Source organism: Porites lutea, chromosome 8 (assembly GCF_958299795.1).
Source record: "Porites lutea chromosome 8, jaPorLute2.1, whole genome shotgun sequence".
In the NCBI taxonomy this organism is placed as follows: domain Eukaryota; kingdom Metazoa; phylum Cnidaria; class Anthozoa; order Scleractinia; family Poritidae; genus Porites; species Porites lutea.
Window position 1 is genome coordinate 33,555,276 of NC_133208.1, and position 22,396 is coordinate 33,577,671.

General features: G+C 38.4%; 2 protein-coding genes across 3 annotated transcripts; one reads left to right on the forward strand and one right to left on the reverse strand.

The window, feature by feature from the left end:
- Positions 1-286: 286 nt before the first annotated feature.
- On the reverse strand, positions 287-15,989 carry LOC140945604 (beta-hexosaminidase-like). Its single transcript, XM_073394617.1, has 7 exons — positions 15,336-15,989; positions 14,405-14,826; positions 12,902-13,615; positions 3,330-3,561; positions 2,108-2,360; positions 1,463-1,597; positions 287-347 (listed from the first exon to the last, which is right to left on the reverse strand). Exons 1-7 carry the CDS (start codon positions 15,787-15,789, stop codon positions 287-289), a joined length of 2,271 nt encoding a protein of 756 aa, XP_073250718.1. The 5' UTR covers positions 15,790-15,989.
- Positions 3,929-9,817, forward strand: LOC140946748 (uncharacterized). 2 transcript variants are annotated; one of them, XM_073395854.1, is made up of 11 exons: positions 3,929-4,448; positions 5,227-5,321; positions 5,621-5,740; positions 6,285-6,398; positions 6,614-6,737; positions 6,842-6,933; positions 7,187-7,288; positions 7,840-7,893; positions 8,038-8,091; positions 8,223-8,309; positions 8,643-9,817. In XM_073395854.1, exons 1-11 carry the CDS (start codon positions 4,346-4,348, stop codon positions 8,670-8,672), a joined length of 975 nt encoding a protein of 324 aa, XP_073251955.1. In that variant the 5' UTR covers positions 3,929-4,345; the 3' UTR covers positions 8,673-9,817. The 2 variants fall into 2 exon arrangements, with proteins under 2 accessions (XP_073251955.1, XP_073251957.1); XM_073395856.1 differs by having other exon boundaries at positions 4,431-4,448; positions 5,215-5,321.
- Positions 15,990-22,396: the final 6,407 nt, after the last annotated feature.

A 22,396-nucleotide genomic window follows, 5' to 3' on the forward strand; every position in this document is an offset into this window, starting at 1 on the left:
ATTTCCTCGCAAGTTAACGCTTGCTGTGCAAGGGAGACACTGTTGGTAGTGATGGGTTTGAATATGAGGAAAGAAATGACTGTGGCAGTCCAGAGCAAATAAGTTTGTTCCCAGGGATTTTCCCTCAGAAGCAAGGAATGGGGCCGAGAGCACAGCACCGGAGCCTGGAAAGAAAGAGAAGTGAATATTTAATAGCCAATCAAAAATGTCTCCTTTAATCCTACTACTTACAGCCGTCACATTCTAAACGAAAATAATACAAATACAGTGGTTGTGAAATCCTCTTTTAAACGTTTGTAGAAAAAGTAGCTCTTGCTATCCTGCTTGTTCTCTGCCCGTCAGCAGACCTACAAAATAAAGCAAGAATGATGGTCGGTAGGAATGCAGGACACGATGGATCTCATTGATGGTAAAACCCCGTAAAATAGAACAGTAACTAGTAGCCTTAGTAACTCTTTAAGTTCCCCTGCGATGATGATTAAGTGCACAATATCAAGACATTAGATAGACGCTAGTCACTTTTAGATACAGAAAGGATAAAAAGAGAACTGGAGATCGATAAGGCCGTTACTGTTAGGGAGCGTTTTCACTCAAGTAGCCAGCATCAATGCAAATTTATAGAAACAAAAGAGAGCGTTTGCAGAAGAAAAGAGTTTAACCCTCTCAGGATTTGTTTGGAAAACAAGAATGGCTCTCGGTTCATTGTTTTTGAACATCAACATGGAAGCTGCTAGACCCTGCTAGATCATGAGAAAACGCTCTATAAACCAGTCAGGCTTAAAAGTTCAACACCACGTCGCGTTAGTGATCATAGTACAAAGAAGTCAGCTATCTCTTAGACGGACGAACGTGTTCATCTTAAATGGAGTCAAAGAAAAATAGCCATCTTGTTTGCCTCCTACCAGTTGGCTTTCAATTATCTGTTTCATTATCCTTGAAAAGCCCCATAAAGGGAAGGATAATTAAAAAAGAAAAATACCTGTGAATTGTTTCATATAGTGTTACAGTGGAACCTCGATGATGAAGGGCCAAGGGACTGACAAATTTTCTTCGCTATGTCGAGGTTCTTTTTCATATACTTTACTATCACTGGGGTCAGGGAAATCATTCGTTATACCGGAGGACTTTGTTATATAAAGGCTCGTTATATCTAGGTTCCACTGTACATGAGTATAACAGCAAAATAAAACGTGCAATGCCAGAACTATGCAGTACACTAGCAAATCTAAAACGGAATCCCAGGCCTAATTTATGTCTAGACGTATGATTTTTCGATCTTTCGCCACATAGAAAACTTGTGGCAGGACGGCATCTAGTGAAAACGTTTTAACAGAAAGCAAATTTTGAGGTTTTGTGCCATTATTTCTCCTCAAAGCAGAGGGACAAAATACCTTATGTTATAAAACTTCACGAAGAAAAGAACGCGGGAAACTCATCCAAATGACTAATGGTATTTTCTTACCTAGTTCTTAGAAGTAATTTACCGCTGGTGACATTTGCTCCTTTGGTATCAAACCAAGTTTTACCACCATCGATACTGTACTCAACCTTGAGGCCAGGAAATGCTACATTTGTTTTGAGAACACCATCGACAATTCTGAAAACCGGAAAAGAGAAAACAAGGGTATGAATATGTTTTTGGCTGCTAGGAATTTTCATAATCTATCAAGTGTGGCAAGCACGAAGAAAAAATGTTACCTTATACTACGTAAAAGTTCACTTATATGAACAGTTCTATTATTCGCTTTGTAAAACATCCATCGCAACAGCGCGCTAGCTATCCTATATCGGACGTCTCTTATTAATGCCATGCGCTCCAAACAAAACACAGTTAGTTAATTCTACAATCTACTTTCTCAAAATCAGGAAATGCCTCCCCAGGCAAAGAGAGCTGACAACTTAAATTATTAAAATGGTAATTGTGTTGTAACAACAAGGGTTCCTTGAGCAGGACTTTGCATGAACTGTAATGCTGTTGACCGACCCTTGAAAAGGAATTTTAAAAGTTGTCTTTGGTCATCACGTGATTAAAATGAGATACAAATACAACTGGTATCATCTGTATCCATACTTATGTCAGTATTTAAAACAAAACAACAGGGTGTACCTGGCACCTGGTAGAGGAATGCGGTAATTTATTCCCAGGTTGTCCAGTCGCAACAGTTCTTTGTAACCCAGGGTGTTGGCAAACTTTTCCCAACTTGCTTTCCTCATCCTGTTTCTCTGTGATTTATTCCTTTCATCTTCCCAAACATCCTTATGCCAGGCTCTCTCCGCCACAGCAAGAATTCTTGGGAATATCATTGACTGAAATTGTGACGGGGTTCTTATTGTTTCTGACCAGACGGATCCTGCCATACCTACAAAATGTAGGAACAATGTTTGATTCTGAAGAAACGAAGCTAGTGCTGGGCGGCTAGGTATCAAAAGCTAATATTTAATAAGTTATATATCAAACGACATCCAGATCTGACCGAGTAGTAATTTTAAAACTCGAGTGAGGAGTATTTGATCTGGTATCTATACAATAAGAGGTAATATATTTTACCCGAGAAGGAATATTTCATCTGATACAATGTAACTATCAAATACACCAAACACTATAAGGAGTGTTTCTTTTAAATCATCAGATATTTAATCATCGTGAAGAAATAAATCAATCATGAGGAGGAATGTTAAGTCTCTGTATGGGCACCTGCCCACGTCAATTTCGTCGCTCGTTTTCCATCAAATCGTCCGTTTTTCAGGCATCATCTTCGCATGTCAAGAATTGTTTTGCGTAGTAACGCTACCAGCGACCTCAGCACAACCACATAGGCGACGGAAACGAGAAAATTAAAAAAGCAGCCGGTTAATAAGCAAAGCAAAAACTCTAAATGTGTCAGTAGCACATTTTTGGCAGATTTCATTGCCGTCATCGAACAAAATGAGTGGAATGGCAATGCAATCGTCGCTTTAATCTCAAACAGTCGCTGCTTCGATTTCGTCGCAAATACCCATACAGAGACTCAATGTTTGATCTGACATCGAAAAGTAATAAACAAAATATAAAGAGAGTTTAATCTGATAAAAAATGTCTGTTACCTAAGCCGAGTAATATACCAAACACAAGAAGAAGTGTTTCATATGATATCTAAACATGGAGAAGTACTATCAAACACTAGAAGGAGTGTTTCAACAGAATAGTTAAACACTGAGACAGGCAGCGGGGAAAATTTTTGTAAAGTAATTACATGTAAGTACTATCCGATCTCAAAACCTTCTTCAGGGTGGTAATTTCTCTTCCTAGATGAGTTTTAGAAACTAGCTTTCTGGTATTTTCAACTAACCAACAATGTTTTGAAGTTTATTTGGTCTCACACAATCACCCGCCGTGCTGCAGAAGTCATTGATTGGCATCCCGTTTCCATCATTCTCTAAGCTGTCGTACAGATGTTCAGGCATGAAGCCAAAAGCTTTCCGAGTGTCAGTATATCTTGTGGCCCAGTATAAACCTCTCTCTTCAGGATCCGGCTCATAAGGATGATCAAAATAAAGATGAGAGGCCTGCGTCATTACAACCTAATGGGCGAAGGGTTTATAAAAATTTACAAATGCAGCTCGATTGCTCCCCTTTTGTAAACTATGTTGAGTTCCTTAGCGCCCGTTTCAAGGAAAAAAACCCGGAAATTAGGAGTTGAAGAGAGGGGACCAGGGGCCCGTTTCTCGAAAGTCCCGGTAATTTACGGGCCCGTTAACTTACCGGGTCATTTATCGGGAAGCTTTATCGGGCCCGAAGTTGCGTTTCTCGAAGCACCCGTAAACTTTCCCGGTACTTACCGGGCCCGAAAAAATAGCGGGCCGTTACCAGACTCTGGCTCGGTCACTTCACGGTCGCCCGCGGGAGAAGGAGAACGAGTTGGAACTCTATTTCATTCGAATCATTCGCTTTGTGCGACTGTTCGAGCGGATTTTTTTTTTTTGCGTTTCGATTCGAAGGACAATTCAATATGTTCTAAGTTTAACTTTGGGGTCGTCGTTGTTTCAAAGGAGAGCAACCAAGAGGTCATTTTTATGTATTATCATGTAATTTACAAGCGATAATCGACGATGACCACAAATCAGTTGCGTTCAGTAGTTCGATTCATGTTTGCCTTTCGTCATCGATAAGCTACAGTTACTGTTGAGCTATTCTCATGCTGATAATTCCATGGATGTGCGAAGTGGAGGTTACATGTTTAATTTTTTTCAGAAGACACAAGGCTAAGAGGTAAGTATATTGATATTTCAGGTAAGTGCTATTTCATGCATTAAAAATGAATGTGCTTTTCTGTATGATGGAGTTCATGACCACCATTTGGTTGGCATGCTACCCTCAGTTTGCGCGGGAAAAAATATGTTTCCGTACTGTACGTTCGCCAATCCAGTGGCCGGTTGTTGTGCAGAAAAAGGTTTTGTGGTGTTTAAAGGTATGTACAGATTTTTTTATTTATTTATACTTCATCAATCAGTTATCATAGCCTTTCTTTGTAATTGTTTATTGCAATTATTTGTTATTAACCAAATTATGTTGTATTTCGGTTCTTGGTTTTAAACCTTTTTCGTACTGCTTCTCCATTTCGCGAACGATGTCAAAGGTGAAAATAAGCAAATGAGCTTAAGCCTCATAAAAGTACAACCACTAAAGAGATTAAGATTAACTGTAACAAATGCAGCGTTCATGCAGAAAAACTTAATAGTTGGGCAATTTTTAAAATGAATTGATTATCATCACACATTCCGTGACATTTTTGAAAATTTAAGCGTCTTGGTATTTGAAATATGCAATTAAATAGATGTCTGTTAAGGAAAACTCAAGAGGCAGCCGTTTCACTTAGGCCAGGAGCAAAGCACTTGTACTTGCCTAGTAAGCTAAATCCTATTATAAAATCATTTATAAATGAATTATTTTAGGTAAAATAAAGCATGCTTTAAGAAAAACCAATAAAGGTTTATTGACAGCATTTTCATTACTGCATCACTCTACATCTGTTTAAAAATTAAAATAATATTACAATAATTATTACATCTACTAATTATGGTAAATTGATTAGGTACTATCAATGATAAAATTACGAATATATTTTTGACAAATGTTTCTACTACAGCTAGACAATTAATGTCTTTTACATTTCCACATGTCCACTATTATTATTAGTTGCCAAATTTTATCATGTTTTTTTGGTACTTTGTCAGTTTGCATGTAAGTTTTTGAAAAGATGTCTGCCGGAAAAAAACAAAGAAGTTCGCGATTTACACAAGGCATGACAGATGCCCTGGTAGAAGCTTATGGAAAGCATCAAGTAAGTGAAGTTAAGCCTTAAATGATGTTGTTGGTCTTGTTTCTTTTTTAAAGTTTTGATAATTAACTTGTTAAGAGGTCATTGGTAGTTTTTAGCAGTCATTCTAAATATTTGTAACTTTAACTCTGTATAGTCACGTCACTCAGGAAGCAAGCTTTCTCTGGAAATGTAGAACTGTGTTGTCATGATTCATATACATAAACACGTAATTCTTAAAATGAATATAGGAGTCACACACATAATTATGTCAGCAAAGTTTTGGAAAATCTGTGTAACAAGCTTATACATTCTCTGTCTAGTACATTCTGCAGAGCAAATTTTCCAATCTTGTGACAAATGAGAAGAAGAAAGAGGCATGGATAAAGGTGGCAGATGCTGTTAATGCAGTAAACCCTGCAGAACGGAAAACAGTAGAACAGGTAACTACCACATTGTAGGGTACTTGCAACCTTTCCAGAAAGGAAGGTGTTTAAGTATGCTTTCAGTGAAGATTAGTGCACTGGAATGCCCCCCTGGGAGTCAGTAAGGCTCTCTAGGTTTAAAGATAAGTAACCCCATTTCTTTACCTCATTTTTTGAGTTTATATGTATATAACATAGTCTAGTATATAACATAGTCTTCCATCTTAGTAGTATCCCAGGAACCATGTATTACACTTGTCTAGTAAAACCCGACTGGTTTTACATCCTGGTAATCTCATAAAGAGCAGGGTTGTCATTAAGAGCTGGGGGCCGGGGATTTTCCCCGGCTACTAAGAGAGTGGCCCCCGGCTACTTTTATTGGAAAATAGAAGAAAAATAGAACCAAAAGAAATCCCTAGCTATTTGATTCCCCGCCTACTTGTTGTATTTACCCGGCAACTTGAAATCTTAGTGACAACCCTGTAAAGAGCCTTAAAGGATAATAATTATATTACTTGCATGAATGCTTTGATCCTCCATGTAATACTTTAAATCCTTACAGGTTAAAAAAAAATGGGAAGATGTAACAGGAAGTGTCAAGAAAAAAGAAAGACATGCCAGACAGCAAGAACTCAAAAAATTAAATACAACAGGAAATGGATTCTTAGCAGATGAGGTGAGCTGTCTTATGTACACAGGTGCAAGTTGAAACTTTCGTGCCTTCATGTGACAAACAAAATGAAGGTGATGGCAAAAAAACATGATGACATTTGAAAGTTCAAATTCTGCTGGTCTTTATGAACAGTAGGATATTTTTTATTCTGCTAATGGAAATTCAGAACTTTGTAAGACATTTTTAACACAAATAATGTTTTTTTTTCTTGTTCAAAGGACAACTCAGACAGTGCAGGGCCCAGCGTGGACATTCTAAGCCAGTCGGAGCAGGAGGTTGCCAGAATACTCGGCCCTGAAATCTTTACTGGCATTCCTGGGGGTCAAGATACTATGAAATTGAGTAATACTAGTAACTGAATTTTGTCAGTTTTAAAAAAACCTCATTAAGGGGCTTTGTCTGTGTTAGACTTTTCTAAAAATAACTCCATCTTTGATTTTTGCCAGCTTTACCAAAACCTGTGTCAGATGTGGAGTGGGAAACGTACTCGGTGATGAGTGACAGCCTCCTTGAAGACAATTATTGTGGTGCATTGCAGGTTTTTTCATTGTTATTATTTACAAGAAAGGAAATGTCCAAGAAATTTTATTATACTGATTTCTTTCTTTGAAAGATACAGAAAGTTACCATTCGTTAGCACCCAACACCATTGCCTCTTCATAAATTTTGGAGGAGGGAAGGAAAGAGGAAGCAGACAAAAGATAGTCAAAAGTAAAAAATATTATAAAAGCAGCCATTGCCTGATCATCAAAAGTCACTTATTTATTGTCTTGTTTTTTATTTGGCATCAGGAAGTCAGCCCAAATCAGGAAGTTACTTTACATCAAAATTCCATGTACAAAAGGGATTCCATTCCAAGTACAAGTACAGCCAATGTCAAATCTAATGACACTGTAAGTACAATGTAAGAAGGAAACACTTCTGAATGACTAAAACTTTGGTAATAATAAAAAAATTGGTAATAATTACAGTAACAATATTACAGCAACCAAGTACCAGTGATAGTAAAAATTATAGCAATAATGACAAAGATTATAACACTGTAAAATAAATTGTCACTGTTCATAATGTCTACTGCTGCTATATGTTTTTAATTGTGGATTTAATTACAGTGAAACTGGGAAACCGTGAACACCAGAATTATTTTTGGAAAGGCAGAGAAAACTAAACAGCAATCAAAATGTTCATCAGATTGTGGTTTTGTGGGTAGCTCGCATTTCATGGCCGATCTTTGCTTTGACTAGTCACAACACAATATGAATAAACATTCCTGAAGTGTTTCAAGTGTTCACAGTTATTCTGGTTTCACTGTAAGTCCCAACCTCTGAGTTGTTTGCAAAACAGGAATTCTCATTAAAACATAACATTGTAACATGTACAAAAATCTTACATGAAGTCACACATTTTATTATTTACTTATTTACTGAATAATTCAATCTTGCAGGATGATTATCACAAAGCCAAGAAAAGCAAGATGCTTGCAGAAACATTACAGGATGTAAGACACAGAAATTTTTGTTTTTACAAAATAAATGTAGAGATCTGAAATACACATATTTTAATAAATGCAATTGTTTTGAAGGTGAAATAATGCATAGTTTTTCCCTTTTTGTTTTTGATACTGAATAATTCAACCTTGCAGGATGATTATCACAAAGCCAAGAAGAGAAAGACTCTTTCTGAAGCTCAACTGGATGTAAGACACTTAAAATAATATTGTACAGTATAATAAACAGATCTTTTAGTTAATGAAAATGTTTACGAGGGTGATTTAAGCCATAGTTTTTCCCCTTTTGGCTCAGTGAACTCTCTTATCTTCTCTTTCAGTACTTTGAAACAGTTACAGCTTATTACAAGCTGAAAATGAAGAAGGTGGAGCTAGAAATATCAATGTTAAAAGACAAGAAAGATAAGGTACAAACCACAAATTTTAAACTGTCTTCTTTCATATGCATCATGGATCACTTCATGGAGTGCTCATTTATGTCACGCCAGACATTATAATGAATGTGTTTTGTTGTCAATTTTAGTGTTAAATGGGTGGATCTTAAATTATTATGAAGAATTTTTTCATTGCACTAAAGCTCACCAAAAATCATCTCAAGTTGATTCATTAAGACACAATAATTATTATTGATGAAAATGAAAGGTATCTTTTTAATTACGGCATTTTTCACTGTGATTTTCACTTGTAATAAATGTTTGTCAAGCTTACATCCTACAATTTGTATACTTTTCCTTTTGCAGGGTCGAATCAGCTCTTCCGTGGAAGAGTAGGTAGACCACTGGTATCATTCTTTGTAAAACTGTAAATAAAACTGGAACGTACTTATTTATGTTGAATTAAGACGGAATCCGTCAGGAAATTGAGTAATTTTAATTTTCAATGGCCAAAAATGTTGCACCAGAATAATATAAAGAATATTGCATTCTTTAGTTATCTATAATAACACCAAAGAAAATTTAAAATAAATGTGAAATTACACAAAATGACACCTTACACATGAAATTTTCAGAATTTTACTCGTGTTTTCACAATTCTTGTGAAATTTGACATTTATTTTCTCGAACTCTTATAATAAATTTTCCTCGGTGTTATTACAGATGACTAATTACATCTTTAGCCCTTGAAAAATGTAAAAAATAATGCATTATTCTTTAAATTATTCTGGTACAAGGTTCTTGTCCACTGAAAATTAAAATTACTCAATTTCCTGCAGGATTCCGTCTTAATAATTAACAATGTACATATGTATGTATTTTATTTTTGATATTGTGCAAGGCAGGTAGCCAAAATCAATATAGAGCAGTTTCAATGACCATGTTTGAGAGTCACCTTGTGTAAGAGTCTTCATGCCTTAAAACAATGATGTATACTTTTGTAAATTCATTTAACTCTACCGATTTTAAGACATACAGTAAAAACCCACAAGTAAGAACCTACATTTTCTGGAGTTAGCCTAAACAGGTTCTTATTTAAATGGTAGTTAACACAATTTTAGGCTATTTAGGTTCTTAAATAGGTTCTTATTTCTGTAAAAAAAAAATTTAACAAAAAACGAGCTACAAAACAAGATGGTAATCAGCCTATTTGTCAATTTCAAAATGCGATACTACGATATTAACCTTTTGCACTTTATTTTTTTATTACATCAATAAATTATTACTTTTATTTGCACAGCAATGCCAAGTTCCTAATTCCCCAAACAGGATTCTTGCACAGTTTTGCAGCTGCATTTCAATAATATGATGTTAAAAAATAAGAACCTGTTTTTCATTTTCTAGGCTAAACAGGTTCCTGTTTATAGGGGATATAAATGGCAAATTTTAGGCTAACAGGTTCTTACTCGCGGATTTTTACTGTATTATGAAGGTCCAACATCCTTTACCACATGTACAATAAAAGTTATTACAGAAAGTGAGTTAGGATCTCTACTGGTTTCACTACTTTGGCCTCCAGACCTCTTATAACATTGGTAATTGTTTTGTTTAGCATGAAACATTCAATGATCAACGACGTTATTTGTTATTTGTTATAATAAACCTAATGTGTTCAGGTTTTGTTTACTGGGCAAATATGGCCGAGTGATGTTAAGCGTCACTCTCTTACCGAATAATAATTTATTTGCAGGGTTGTCACTAAGATTTCAAGTTGCCGGGTAAATACAACAAGTAGGCGGGGAATCATACGGCTAGGGATTTCTTTTGGTTCTATTTTTCTTCTATTTTCCAATAAAAGTAGCCGGGGGCCACTCTCTTAGTAGCCGGGGAAAATCCCCGGCCCCCGGCTCTTAATGACAACCCTGTATTTGCATAAGAAAGGAAAGTCAAATTTTGTTGTACAATAATATTTTGACTTGTTTAATGTAGAAAATAACTTTAACTGAACACATTATTTATAAGTTCACTCCTGACTGATGATCCAGCTGCATTATTGTCAGGGATGAGTTCACAGGGATCTGCAGAGGCCATGATTTGCTGTGGTGGGTAGTCAGCATTGACTGGCATTGCTGTATTGTCAACAATACACATATTGTGCAAAACTGCAGTTGCTGTTATGATGGTACAACAGTTACTTGGTTTGAACTGTAGTGATCCACCAGAAACATCTAGACATCTAAATCTTGTCTTCCATAAGCCAAGGGCCCTCTCGATGGTGTTTCTTGTTTTGGTATGGGCCTTCTGGTATTTGGCCTGACCCGCTGTGGAAACATCATCTGGGCGAAATGGGGTCATCAGGTATGGCTGAATGCCATAACCCCTGTCTCCTAACAGCCACCCATTTCTACCCCCTTCATTTTCCATGTGGACTTGCAAGGCACTTGAGTGGAAAACTGCGGAATCGTGAACAGAACCGTGCCATTTACTCACAACATTTGTAAATAGCAGTTGTGCATTGCACACCGCCATAACATTAATAGCATGAAAGCCCTTGTGGCAGACATACAGGTGTTCCTCATTGTCAGGACCCTTAATTGCAATTAATGAGCCATCAATTGCCCCAATCACCCTCGGAAAACCAGCTATACTGTAGAAATCAGCCATAGTTTTCTGAAAGAAATAAAAAATAGGACACTAGGTTCAAACCCCATGTACATCTTTCTGGGTAACCGCTTTAAATTAACCTACAAGGTTTACTGGAATCATTAGCACTGTACAACAATGGAATGGAAATATCCATACTCTACCATGGGTGGAGAGCAGGGTAGGGGATTCAAAACTGGTAAAGACTGGGAGAAATTCCTTTATTGCTGATTAGTTGTATTTTCATAAGCGAAAATGATGCCACCCTTTGTAGGCAATGGAAATTTTCTGAAATTACCCCTATTAAAATGTCACCAATGGACTCTTACATTTATCTCCACTGTTGATGTGGGGAATGTTATCCATTCTGGAGCAATATTGGCCAGACAACGTGACACAGACATCAACGACCGACTGACGCTTGCCTTCGAGATTCCCATGGTGTCACCAATAACTTTTAAGAAACTTCCAGTGCCATAGTATCGCAGTGCTGCCAAAACCTAAAAGCCATTATGTCAGGTTAAAATGGTTTGCCAATTTGTTCAAGATTCTAATAGAGGTGATAGCAGAAGAAATGTATTTTCCAACTGCAGATATGAACTACTTTGACATACAATAAAATAGTAAACTGAGCCATGAAAAAGCTTGCAATAATTAAAAGTTAAAATCATGCGGACCCCCGAGGAAACAGCAAGGCCAAATTGTTGTGTTTGCGGCAAAGTATGCTATCTTTTCAGCTTTTATTTTTTGTGTATATTAAAATTTGTCTTGAAAACTGACAAAAAGCGAAGTTCTTTGATCTTTAAATGCAAGTGAGCGCCATTTTTCTTCTTGTATACCATATCCCTAGCTACAGATCGAGCAGTTTGAATCGTAAGTCATTGTTGGTTTCTATAAATTTGACGGCCTTGGAGATCTTTATTCTGATTCAAATTGTTATCTGTTTAAACACATATGGTTGGAAATATCCCATTGAAATGACCGTCTTCTTTTCGATTGTTTTCAAGGACGATTTCTCACTTACATTTATTTTCTTTGACCTGTTTTAAACATCACGCGATCTGCCCCTTGTTACGGATCGCGTGCTTAATTAAGCATATAAATAAATCCCGAAAGACCGCAGAGGGCAACCAAACAAAAAGGGTGTTATGGCCAGGTTAAGAAATTAACTCTGAATAGAGCAAGCAAAAAGGCGAACTAGCACACCGTTTTGTCTTAATTCTGTAAGTGCTTACCTGCGTCTCCACGGAAAGCGGACAGCTTCGCGACGTATTTCTCTGCAGTTCTCCTCGGAACTTCTCCACAAGCCAATTTATTCTCGCCGACGATAACCTGAACCTCTCTATGACTTCGCATTCGTTCATGTTAAACAAGACTGTTCGAACTTGGTAAGTCCGAGGTCGGCGAACCGGGAAAAATAGTCCGCCTGCGGCAGCCATTTTGTTTTTGTTTGCAAAAATGTTGCCTCCCGGTAACTTTACGGGAGCTTGCGTGCTCCCGTAAGTTTACGGGAAAGTTACCGGGAAAATTATCGGGAGTGACCAAACTGGAAGATTCGAGAAACACCCGATAAGTTTACGGGAACTTACCGGGCGACTTACCGGGCCCGATAAGTTACCGGGACTTTCGAGAAACGGGCCCCAGGCCAGAGTTCAGAAATAGATGGTAGAATTTATCGCCTTGCCGTTCTCGTTATCAAGTAAACTTAAAATTTGGTCATTTTAGTTGCACAGAGCTGGCAAAGAAATTTAAAAACGAACATGATGTGGGTCCATAGTTGTTGTTGTTACCCCTGATTAAACCTTATTGCTTTTTTGACGTTCCCGTTGCTGTCGCCGTCGTAGCTTCGTAAGGTCACTGTGAGAACAGTTCAGCATGCACAATAAAAAAATGTTCAAAGATTGACATCATCAGATTCTAATAAAAAATAAAAAAAAAACAGTGGGCATGGGAACACTTGAAGAGCCGGATCATCAACTGACCTTGTAACCAGCATTAGCCAGTCTATATCCAAGATTTTTGGTGTTTCCCCAGGCGTAACCATAAACCACATCGCTCCTTAATTCACTTCGCTTTAGTGGTGTAAACGTTGCATCCAGCAATCCATCTTCCCACAGTCCAAGATTTAAGCCATATTTTGCTGCAATACTAGTAACACGTTTGATAAAATACGCTTTCCAGCCCTGATATGGAGAATTTGTCTTCACAGACAGTCGTTGACAAGCAGGGGAGAGTGCCCAAGCGCCCTGAGGGACTTCGTCTCCCCCAAAATGGATGACTTTGAGTGGCTGAATCTCTGCGTGCATAGCTTGCACTTGTAAAATCAACTCTTCTACAAAATTATAGGTTGACTCCAAGCATGGATTTACAGAATTGTTGCGGAAGAATTGACCTGATTCGTAAAATGACTTGTCTTCCGGATCATTCAAGTAGAATTTCAATCCATCCTCAGATTTGCCCATATCACGGTACTTTCTGTATCGGTTCACGGAGGCTGTAATGGCGGCATGCGAATGACCAGGGAGATCAAACTCTGGTATAATGTCAATATGCCTTTGTTTGGCATATGTCAAAATTTCTTGATAGTCCTTTACCGAGTAATGACCGGTGCCAGAGGTGTTGTTAAAGGGACCTGACCCTAACTGAGGCTCAATGCAATGCTTCTCTTGAAGGTCATGACACCGCTGGGAGGCAATCTAGGAGTTAAGCAATAACAAACGGGGAAAATTACGATCAAAGTTCTCCTTATGCATTGTTGGTTTCAAAGTTCCAAACTTCATACAATCCCTACCTCTGTACAGGATATCCCTCTATTTCGAAAACTTTGTTTTTTCGCCCCATGTAAGGGAATCCAAGGCAGTCCTGGATTCCGGATTCTTTTTCAGTGAAACTTGGATTCCTGGTTTTCCAATGGGTTCCTTGAGCTGTATTCCGGAATCCAAAGCCCAGGATTCCAGATTTCACAAGCAAAAATTACCCTGATTCCGGAATCCCGATTCCTTCACATGGGGCGACGTTTTGGTCCTGAAGATACCAATTTTAAACTAATCTTGGACATATCTGTAAAGCCTGGATACTTGGCTCTGTCCTTTGGTCAAACGTGGTAAACGACGGCACAAAGGAGCCCGCAGGCCTCCAATTTTAGTGCGTCTAATGGGAGGTTTGACTGTAAGCAACTAACAGATACATTTTTGAAAAATTTAGGCGAAGAGAAACATAAAAGTCTTTTAAGTAAAGTTGTCTCTTCTTTTGCCACCATCATGTATCAGACCCAGGATAGCAAAATTTGTTTGAACATGGCCATTGCTGGATTTCCAAGGTCCTTTCAAAAACTTGAGAAAAAAAACTTTAGCAAATAACATTTGAAATAATCTTTTGTAGTCGCTTCAGCCGGTTTCTACAATGCATGACGACTCTCTCCTTTTCTCCAAGCTTTTGTCCCTCTGATGTCACACCCCACCAACCTCTTAAATTTGTACACCTACTTCAGTGAGCTCTGTTAGTCCAGGAATCTCCAGCCGCCAACCTTCGTCATCCGTTAGATGAAGATGGAGTTTGTTAATTTTAAACATAGCCATGCCATCGAGTATCCTCATAACTTCGTTCTTTTGAAGGAAGTTTCTAGCCACATCTATACTCAGTCCTCGATACTTATATCTTGGTGAGTCCTCAATGGTAACCCAGGGTACCTCTCCATCGCCCAACATACTTAAAAGCGACTGAATTCCCCAGAACACAGCCTTTGGTGTATTACCAACAATTCGAATGATCAGTTTCTGAGGATCGACATTCAAATTGTAAGCTTCATCGCATTCGCTCTTCTTATCTTCTATGTACACTGTACCAATTTTGAGTTCGATAAACTTTCTTGATTTGGCGGATTTCAGTACTGGTATGTTAAGTTTTCCTGTCAAGGGATTAGTATTGGTAAATTCTACCGCTTATCTAGAAGGTAATGGTCAGTTATAAGTCATAAATTTATCTCCATGTACATTTTTTGTCTTTGTTGACCAGTTTTGCTTGGTCTTCAATGACCAAGACATATTCCAATGGAACGTGTGCAATAAATAAATAAAGAAATAAAGAAATATCGATTTAGAGGTAGCCATTCACATAGTGTTTCTTCGTCTACCTGATTCCTAGCTGGTCAAACTCCAATTTGGAAAAGTTGGTTTTTGAGGAGAGGGGAAAACAGGGGTACCGGAGAAAAACCCCTCGGAACGCAGGAGAGAACCGACAACAAACTCCGCCTACTTATGGTGTCGACGCCGGGATCTGAAAACGGGCAGAAAATGTTAGAAGGAGAGTGCTCTCACCACTACATACCCCAAAATAAATAATGATGATGATGATTTTAACAGCAACAACAACAACAACAACGACAACAGCAATAATAATAATAATGCATCGACGAACCTGCTAAGTATTGACCTTCATTAACTAAACTTCTCCTGGCAATTATATTCCAATTTCCGCAACGTAAGTTCACTTTTTCTGATATACTTTTAACCTTGAGTGCCGAAGGAGTGGGTAGTATAAGGTTTCCAGCCTTGCGAATATCGTTGACTTTGATGTTGTCGAACCGTTTGTCTGGCGTAAGGGGATCATACATATCCTGTCCTGAGCGTTTCCATTTAGAGGGAGTGTCAAACGGGCCCACAAATTTCATACTTTCTCCTGCAGTGCTGTGGATTATTCTAGGTTCCAAACCACGCGCGACCACGTACCAGTTTGGCATAACGTCGGTTTTAGAAACAATTGAGTATTCAGCTTTAAGATCTAATTTCAGTTCTTTACCAGGCAGTAAACGTGGGAAATGTCTGGTAGGCGTCAGTTTGTGGAGATAACCATCAATGTGAACCACAGCCATCTTTATCCGAGGTGTAAAACCGGGAGTGATTTTTCTTATGGAGTTAAAATAAACTGTCCAGTTATCACCACTAATAACACGGCGACCGTTATTCGTGAAAGTTAAACGAACTTGGCATCCACCAATAAGGTTGTTTAACACGTCAAATCTCAGATCAAGACTAGTAGCTATGTTGTCTAAGAGCGACTGATCCAATGCTTGGCACAGACCTAATTCATCAAAATGTAATATGAATTGTCGGTTATTGATATAAAATAATAAAATACGCAATATTAAAGCGAAATGTTAACAACTTTAGAAAGAATATCGCTATGAAAGACTTGGCCAATAGAGCATATAATCATATTGTATGGCCTAAAAGATAACTTTTTCTTTCGGGACCAATACGGGTAATCAGCCAATCAGAACACAGGATTCGATTTATCTGGCGCCCCGCGGATTCAGCTAGCCATCATGCCGGGCCTGGCTTAGTGTCCTAGCCTTCGAGTGAACGTGAGGTCGAGGTTGATCTTGTTTTGATATAAACCTTCATCCGCTTTTCTAATGGAAATTATGCTTGAAAAAAAAAAAACACTAGCTAGCATGAGAAGAACATGATTTACATAAAAAAGCGGGAAGGAATGTATCAAAACAAGGTCAACTCCGGGCTCGTTTCCCATTTGTGACTGTAAAATGAGTTATTGTCCTCTATTCTAAATTGGTTGCCAAGCAACAATCCCACTAGTCTTGTCTCCAGGAGCCTCTCGGCTATATTTTTGACGAGTGGCTTCGCTCGAAGACCACATGATCTGTGGACAAGAATGACTATTATCCTTCGGTGAAATAATTGTTTTGGCAACTTATAACAGTAACCTGTTCTTTTAACAGCGGGAGATCACATAACACTGGCACCATTTGTAACCTTGGAACGCTACTGAACAAAAATTGTTCTTAGACATCAACGATGTTGACCGAACACCTGTTGACGAACGGGTCACTTTCGGCAAAACGTGATGAAATACTAGGAAAGAAGAATACTCTTTAATAACTATTCTCCTTTAAACTATAAATACGATAGCTTGAGCACGGACCGCAGCACTGGTCTAGAAAAATGATTTTTCCTGTTATGGAAAATCATTTCTTCGTCTGTGGCCATGTGCTGGGATTTACAGAAGACTTATCAGTTTATGTTCGATTTATAGCCGGATCAAAAACCACATTGACATGAAATGAAAACTTACCTGCTAAAAGAAGACATTTTATAGCTATCCTATATATAGTTTTGTGACTAATAATAGACGTTTCCATGACTGACTTGCCGACTGTTAAAAATCCCTGTACGGCGCTCGAAGGTCTCGCCCAAGGGATTGCTTGCACAGAGAATGACTCCCTTTTAAAATGATATAAATCACCGTGTGATCCGTGATGTGGAGGATTATTGTTATAAGACGCATCAATTGGTACACCTGCAAGTTTTTCATGCAAGATGGGTCGTCAGTTTCTTTGCTTTGTTTTGTTTTTTTTGTGTGTGTCATACGCGTACCGATTAGAACCCGATTACGATAACTCAAAAGCAATTTTAAAAGTCAATTCTTCCCAGTAAGTAAAACTAGAATGTAGTGCAGTCAGTGTACAGTTGACTCCCGAGAACTCGACCCAAGCTAACTCGAACCTCGCGCTAACTCGAACCAAAATCGATTTCTCCTGGATTTCCTTTTTTTTTACCGTCGTTAACTCGAACCCCCCGATAACTCGAACCTATAAAGCGCCTGACAAGTCGAAAAAAAGTGCACTGCAGTCTGAACTATTGAAATTACTTTAACTACTATGTATTCTTTGTCTTTACTTTTTTTGTCAGTCCAGTTTAAATACAGTGTCCAGCACAGTGTATTTATCAGGTCTTGAAATGTGCCTGTTACTTGCATTCATTCCATATCCCATTTTCTCATTTCCGGTTAATTGCTTCGAACTCCCGATAACTCGAATACCCGCCAACTCGAACCTTTTTCGATTTTTCTTGAAGGTTCGAGTTATCGGGAGTCGACTGTATATTAGGGCCATTTTTTCTAAAATCTAATCCAGGTGACAAATAGAATCCACTCTTCTTAGCCGTGTGGATGACCGTTCAAACTGAAAAAAATATATCATAACAAAAACTTCCTTTATTTACCTTTGGAGGTATTTATAGAGCAAAGGCTAGTGGGGCTGAGCAAATGCCTGGAACAAGCATTTCAAACAAATCATAACAGGGTTAAGTATCCCAGCTCACCTAAGGCAAAGCAGCTTATACTATTTACGAGAATTTGAACTCGGGACTATTCTGCTGTAAAAAAATACAGCTAGCGGCTAGAGTGGGACTTGAGACTGGCTAACTACAAATAGAAGTCCAGTGCTAGCTAGGATCAGACCCCAGCCACGCTGCCTCTTCCACCATATATGTATAGAACAATACATCTTCCGCAGGAGAGAACAGCGCAGATCGATCTCCTTTTGTGAGGTCTTTGTTATATAATCAATTCCTGTTTAAATAATACCAATCCACGGAAACTAAAACGTCTTAAGTAAATGTACTCTCAAACTACCTTCTGGTATGCGGCCTTCCGTGTTTACGAAGAGGTCGGAAAGAGAGATCTAAAGCTAATACGTTTTGGGGAAAATGTTTTTCACTGAAAACAGTTTCTACTCTTCAGTCAACTATCCCGGACACCTCTATAAGGCGCTCTCCTACGTCTAGGTTGATCTCTGCCGTTCTTCGTTCATTTTCTTTGACTCTCTAGCTACAAGCTGGACATCTCTGCAATGAGTGACACTTCTAATCTGAGTAGTGTATCACGAGGGATTCAAGTGGTCGCCATCAAAAGCCCCAAGATTATGATTATACGTTCAACGTTGACATTTTTTTTCTGTCTTCCACGTTAATCATTGTCCTTTAACATTCTGTTGTAGTACGAAAGGCACATAGCGCGAGATTACTGAAAAAGACGTACCTGACTAAGTCGACTCTCTCTCTTAGCGGACACCTCTATAAGACGGACACCTCTGTAAAACGGACACCTAGAGTTGGTCCCTGCCTTTGCTTATTCCCTTATTTGACTCTTTCTAAGACGGACATCTCTCTAAGACGGACACTTGGTGCCGGTCCAAAGGTGTCCGTATTGGAGAGAGTTGACTCTAATACTGCAATTCTTGAATCACGAACTGAATTTGCACCTACCTCGTTTTCAAAACAAGGCCTTCATTAAGTTGATTGACCTCCATTGGTTGGTTGTCGTTCTAACAATTTACATCAATTGTTTGATCGTTTTCTCTTATTAAGTGCATGTGATTATCCACTTGAAGTTAGGGGCGACTTCGATAATCTAACTGTTTGCTTAGGTTTGTCTTTCGGAAAGACATGTGGACAGATTAAGAAAAATTGGGTTGTCTGTGGCCACAACCGTTAAATCCAAAAGGGAAATAACTTGAAGATTAAAACTTAACTCATTTCAAGAGTTGGTTGCACATTTTTGTTCCTTAAAATATTTATATTCAGTTACCGTTCCGCTGGCGACCAATTACCCGATACATAATGAAATTAAACGTTTTCAAGATTGCTATTTTGTCTAACATATCTTTTATAAACATATCTACAATCATGCAGAGAATTGTTGGGTGGGCCGGAAGCTCTAAGAACGGCTCACAGGATTGGTTTAGAAAACAATAGATAGCCCTAACGCAAACAAAACTAACAATGAACCCCAACTCTGAGACAATAGAGCTTTGGGCCAACAAGAATCTATCAAATTAGTGGTTCTTAAGAGGTTCTGGCAAACAGTGTTAAGAGTTAAAAATATATCTATTTGCAAATGAGCGCTGAACCTCTGGCAACTCTTGTCAATTTATATATTATTATGTTAACTTTGCGTGTATTAGCTGATGAGTGATTCGATAGCGGATCGATCCTTGAGGGGGCATGTGTTTGATGCTTTTAATTTTTTTCCTGCATATTCCATTCCTTACAGTCTAGAATATCAATATTTTTAACCATGTAAACGTACTTGTATGCACTGCTCGGCGACATTTATTTGTTAATTTTGCTGAGGTATTCGTCAGAGCTATACGCAGAAGGAAAGTTATAAGGTATTGTACTATCAAAGTTAAAAACTCTTTACTGTTACGGCTCAGAAACTGCTTGGCTGAAAACCATAATATTTAGAAACACCGAGAGTCCAAATACTGAATATACTTCGATATCAGCTGTGCTAATTAGAATGACGTTTCGGGGACATATCTTATAAGCACAGTTGTGTTGGTTCATAGTCTCCTCGGCAGCATTTCGGCTTTGTCTGCGAGAGGAGACAAAGCGGACTGACGTAGCTACCACTATGGGTCGGAGACTCATCAACTCACCTCTTTATTAAGGTGCAATTGTTCGCTGTTGTTAATTAAGCTCTTTTGAAGATGACTACTTGAGTTCAAGAAAAATGTGTGCAAGGAAAGAAAACGTCACAACAGCATACTATGAAGCCTAGTACTCCTTGGTTTTCGTCATATTTTGTTTGTGTTAATGTCGTCTTATAGAACCTATTGTGTAGCTCAGTCAGTTCAAGATACGGCAAGGCCTTATAGTACAGTGACGCAATCTCCTTTGTTTGGGAATTACAAGAACAATTCGCTGGCAAACTGGCTCCGTCCGCGATAGGAGGAGATTTAGTTGCAGAAAAACTCAGCCTAAGAATGAGATTTCGGTTACAACGGACGATGCTTGACTAGCAACAAATACGTTTCAGTTTCCTTTTTTTTAACTTTTGTTTTGAGATCAGAGTTTAAATCAGAGTTTATCAGCAGAGTTTGCTTCCAATTTGGCCCCAGACTGTTTTCTGTCGTGTGTCACGTGGTGTGTCATTAACATGGCGGCTGTAAGGGATTCGTTTAAAGAGGTGAGCTACAGTAAAACCTCGACGTAACATGGAAGGGCCAAGAGACTGCAGGTAAAATGCGTTCGCTATAACAAGGCTTCGTTATATCGAGGTTCTTTTTAATAAATGTTAATATTACCGGGGTAAAGAAAATCGTTCGTTATACCGAGAACTTCAATTCGTTGTATAGACGTTCTCAATGTCGAGGTTTTACTGTATCACCATGCTTTGATTCTCTATTTAAATAAGGAGAAGGCAAAGAGTAATTATCATTCCAGGTCGGCGATTTTGAACGTCGAAGCTTGTTTTGATACTCTGGACGAGAAGTGTTCTGTTGAAAAAAAAATGTTCAGTTGTCGACAGGGTCCTCGAAATGTTTTTGCCTGTGTTTTACGGCACTGTGATTGTTCTCTAAAATACCTTCTCCTTGTCAAATCCGGCAAAGCATCTTAACAAAGTCCTTCCTTTTTACCCGAATGTCTGAACGCCCCCGCCATTTTGATCGACTCAGCACGCGTGCCACAAAATCAGGCAGTCTCTCAAATATATATTCAATTTGGACAAGACTCCGGTTTAAAAAAACAAACTCTGTCTTTCAAAAACGCAAACTGCAGTGGAAATGACATAAAACGTTTCTGTCAGATTCAGCTATATTTTATCAAAAACAGTCAAAACAGTTCCCAATCCACAGCCGGCAATAGGTGTATACGAGCAGATGCAAAGTCAATACATTTCGTCTGCAGTTTTCAATCAAATAAAAGTAAAACCAATTGATACTGAGGACCAGTGTTTTTCGTTCTCCAGTCATCAAAAGAAGATCGCACAGTCACTGATAATTACACCATGTTCTAAATCGGGGTAATTTTTTAAAAATTACTTTAATTCGTCTGCTTTCAAAACAGGCCGCAGCATGAAGCGCCTTAGTTCAAGGCGACCAAAGAAACCCAACTGTTTGCAATTGTAGAGTCATTTCTAATATAACTCTCCAGTAGATATTCAGATTAAACTTGCGTCTCCTAAACCTTGTTAAAAGATCACCGATTAGAATATAGCCTCGGTTGGTTTCTAAGCCAGTGAAAACGTCACAGGTTTCTCGATGCTGTTTTACTCCAGTTGTTAGTGTTGTTCCGTTCCAGCGGTACACCGTCGTTTAATCTCAGTGAAGAAACTCTTCGAAAAGACGGCTGAGCAAAGAGATCCGGAGTACGTTCAACTACAACTTCCGGTTGCTAACCGACCAAGAACGGATTTAAATCTGGAATCCCACGAAAGGTTTACAGCGAGTTCAGTAACGGTGAGTGAATATGAGAGGAAAAAACACTATTTGGGTTTCATGGCGGGTAGGCTGCAGTCGAGGGAGACATACATGTCCATTTTAAAACTGAAAAATTCAGAAGTGAAGTGGAAATTCGTAAAACCCAGTGAGGGATGTTCTACTTCGCTGAGGAAAATTCTAAAGAGTCCTAACTAATTTTATCATTTTGCCTGTAAAGAAAGAGTTAAATGAACTGAACAGTTCCACCATAGAGTAGAGGTAGAAAAGCGGAGGATAAAACAGGGTACCGTGAACCTGCAAATTATTTTTACTGATTTTACATAAATTGTACCCACGGCGACAATCATGTCTCTCTAGTCTGAAAAACAAGGGATTTTATTTTAGTAACTTTTCCTTTGTTCAGATTTAATTACGAAACGTTTTGGTGGGTCGCTTATACAATCCGTGATGTTGC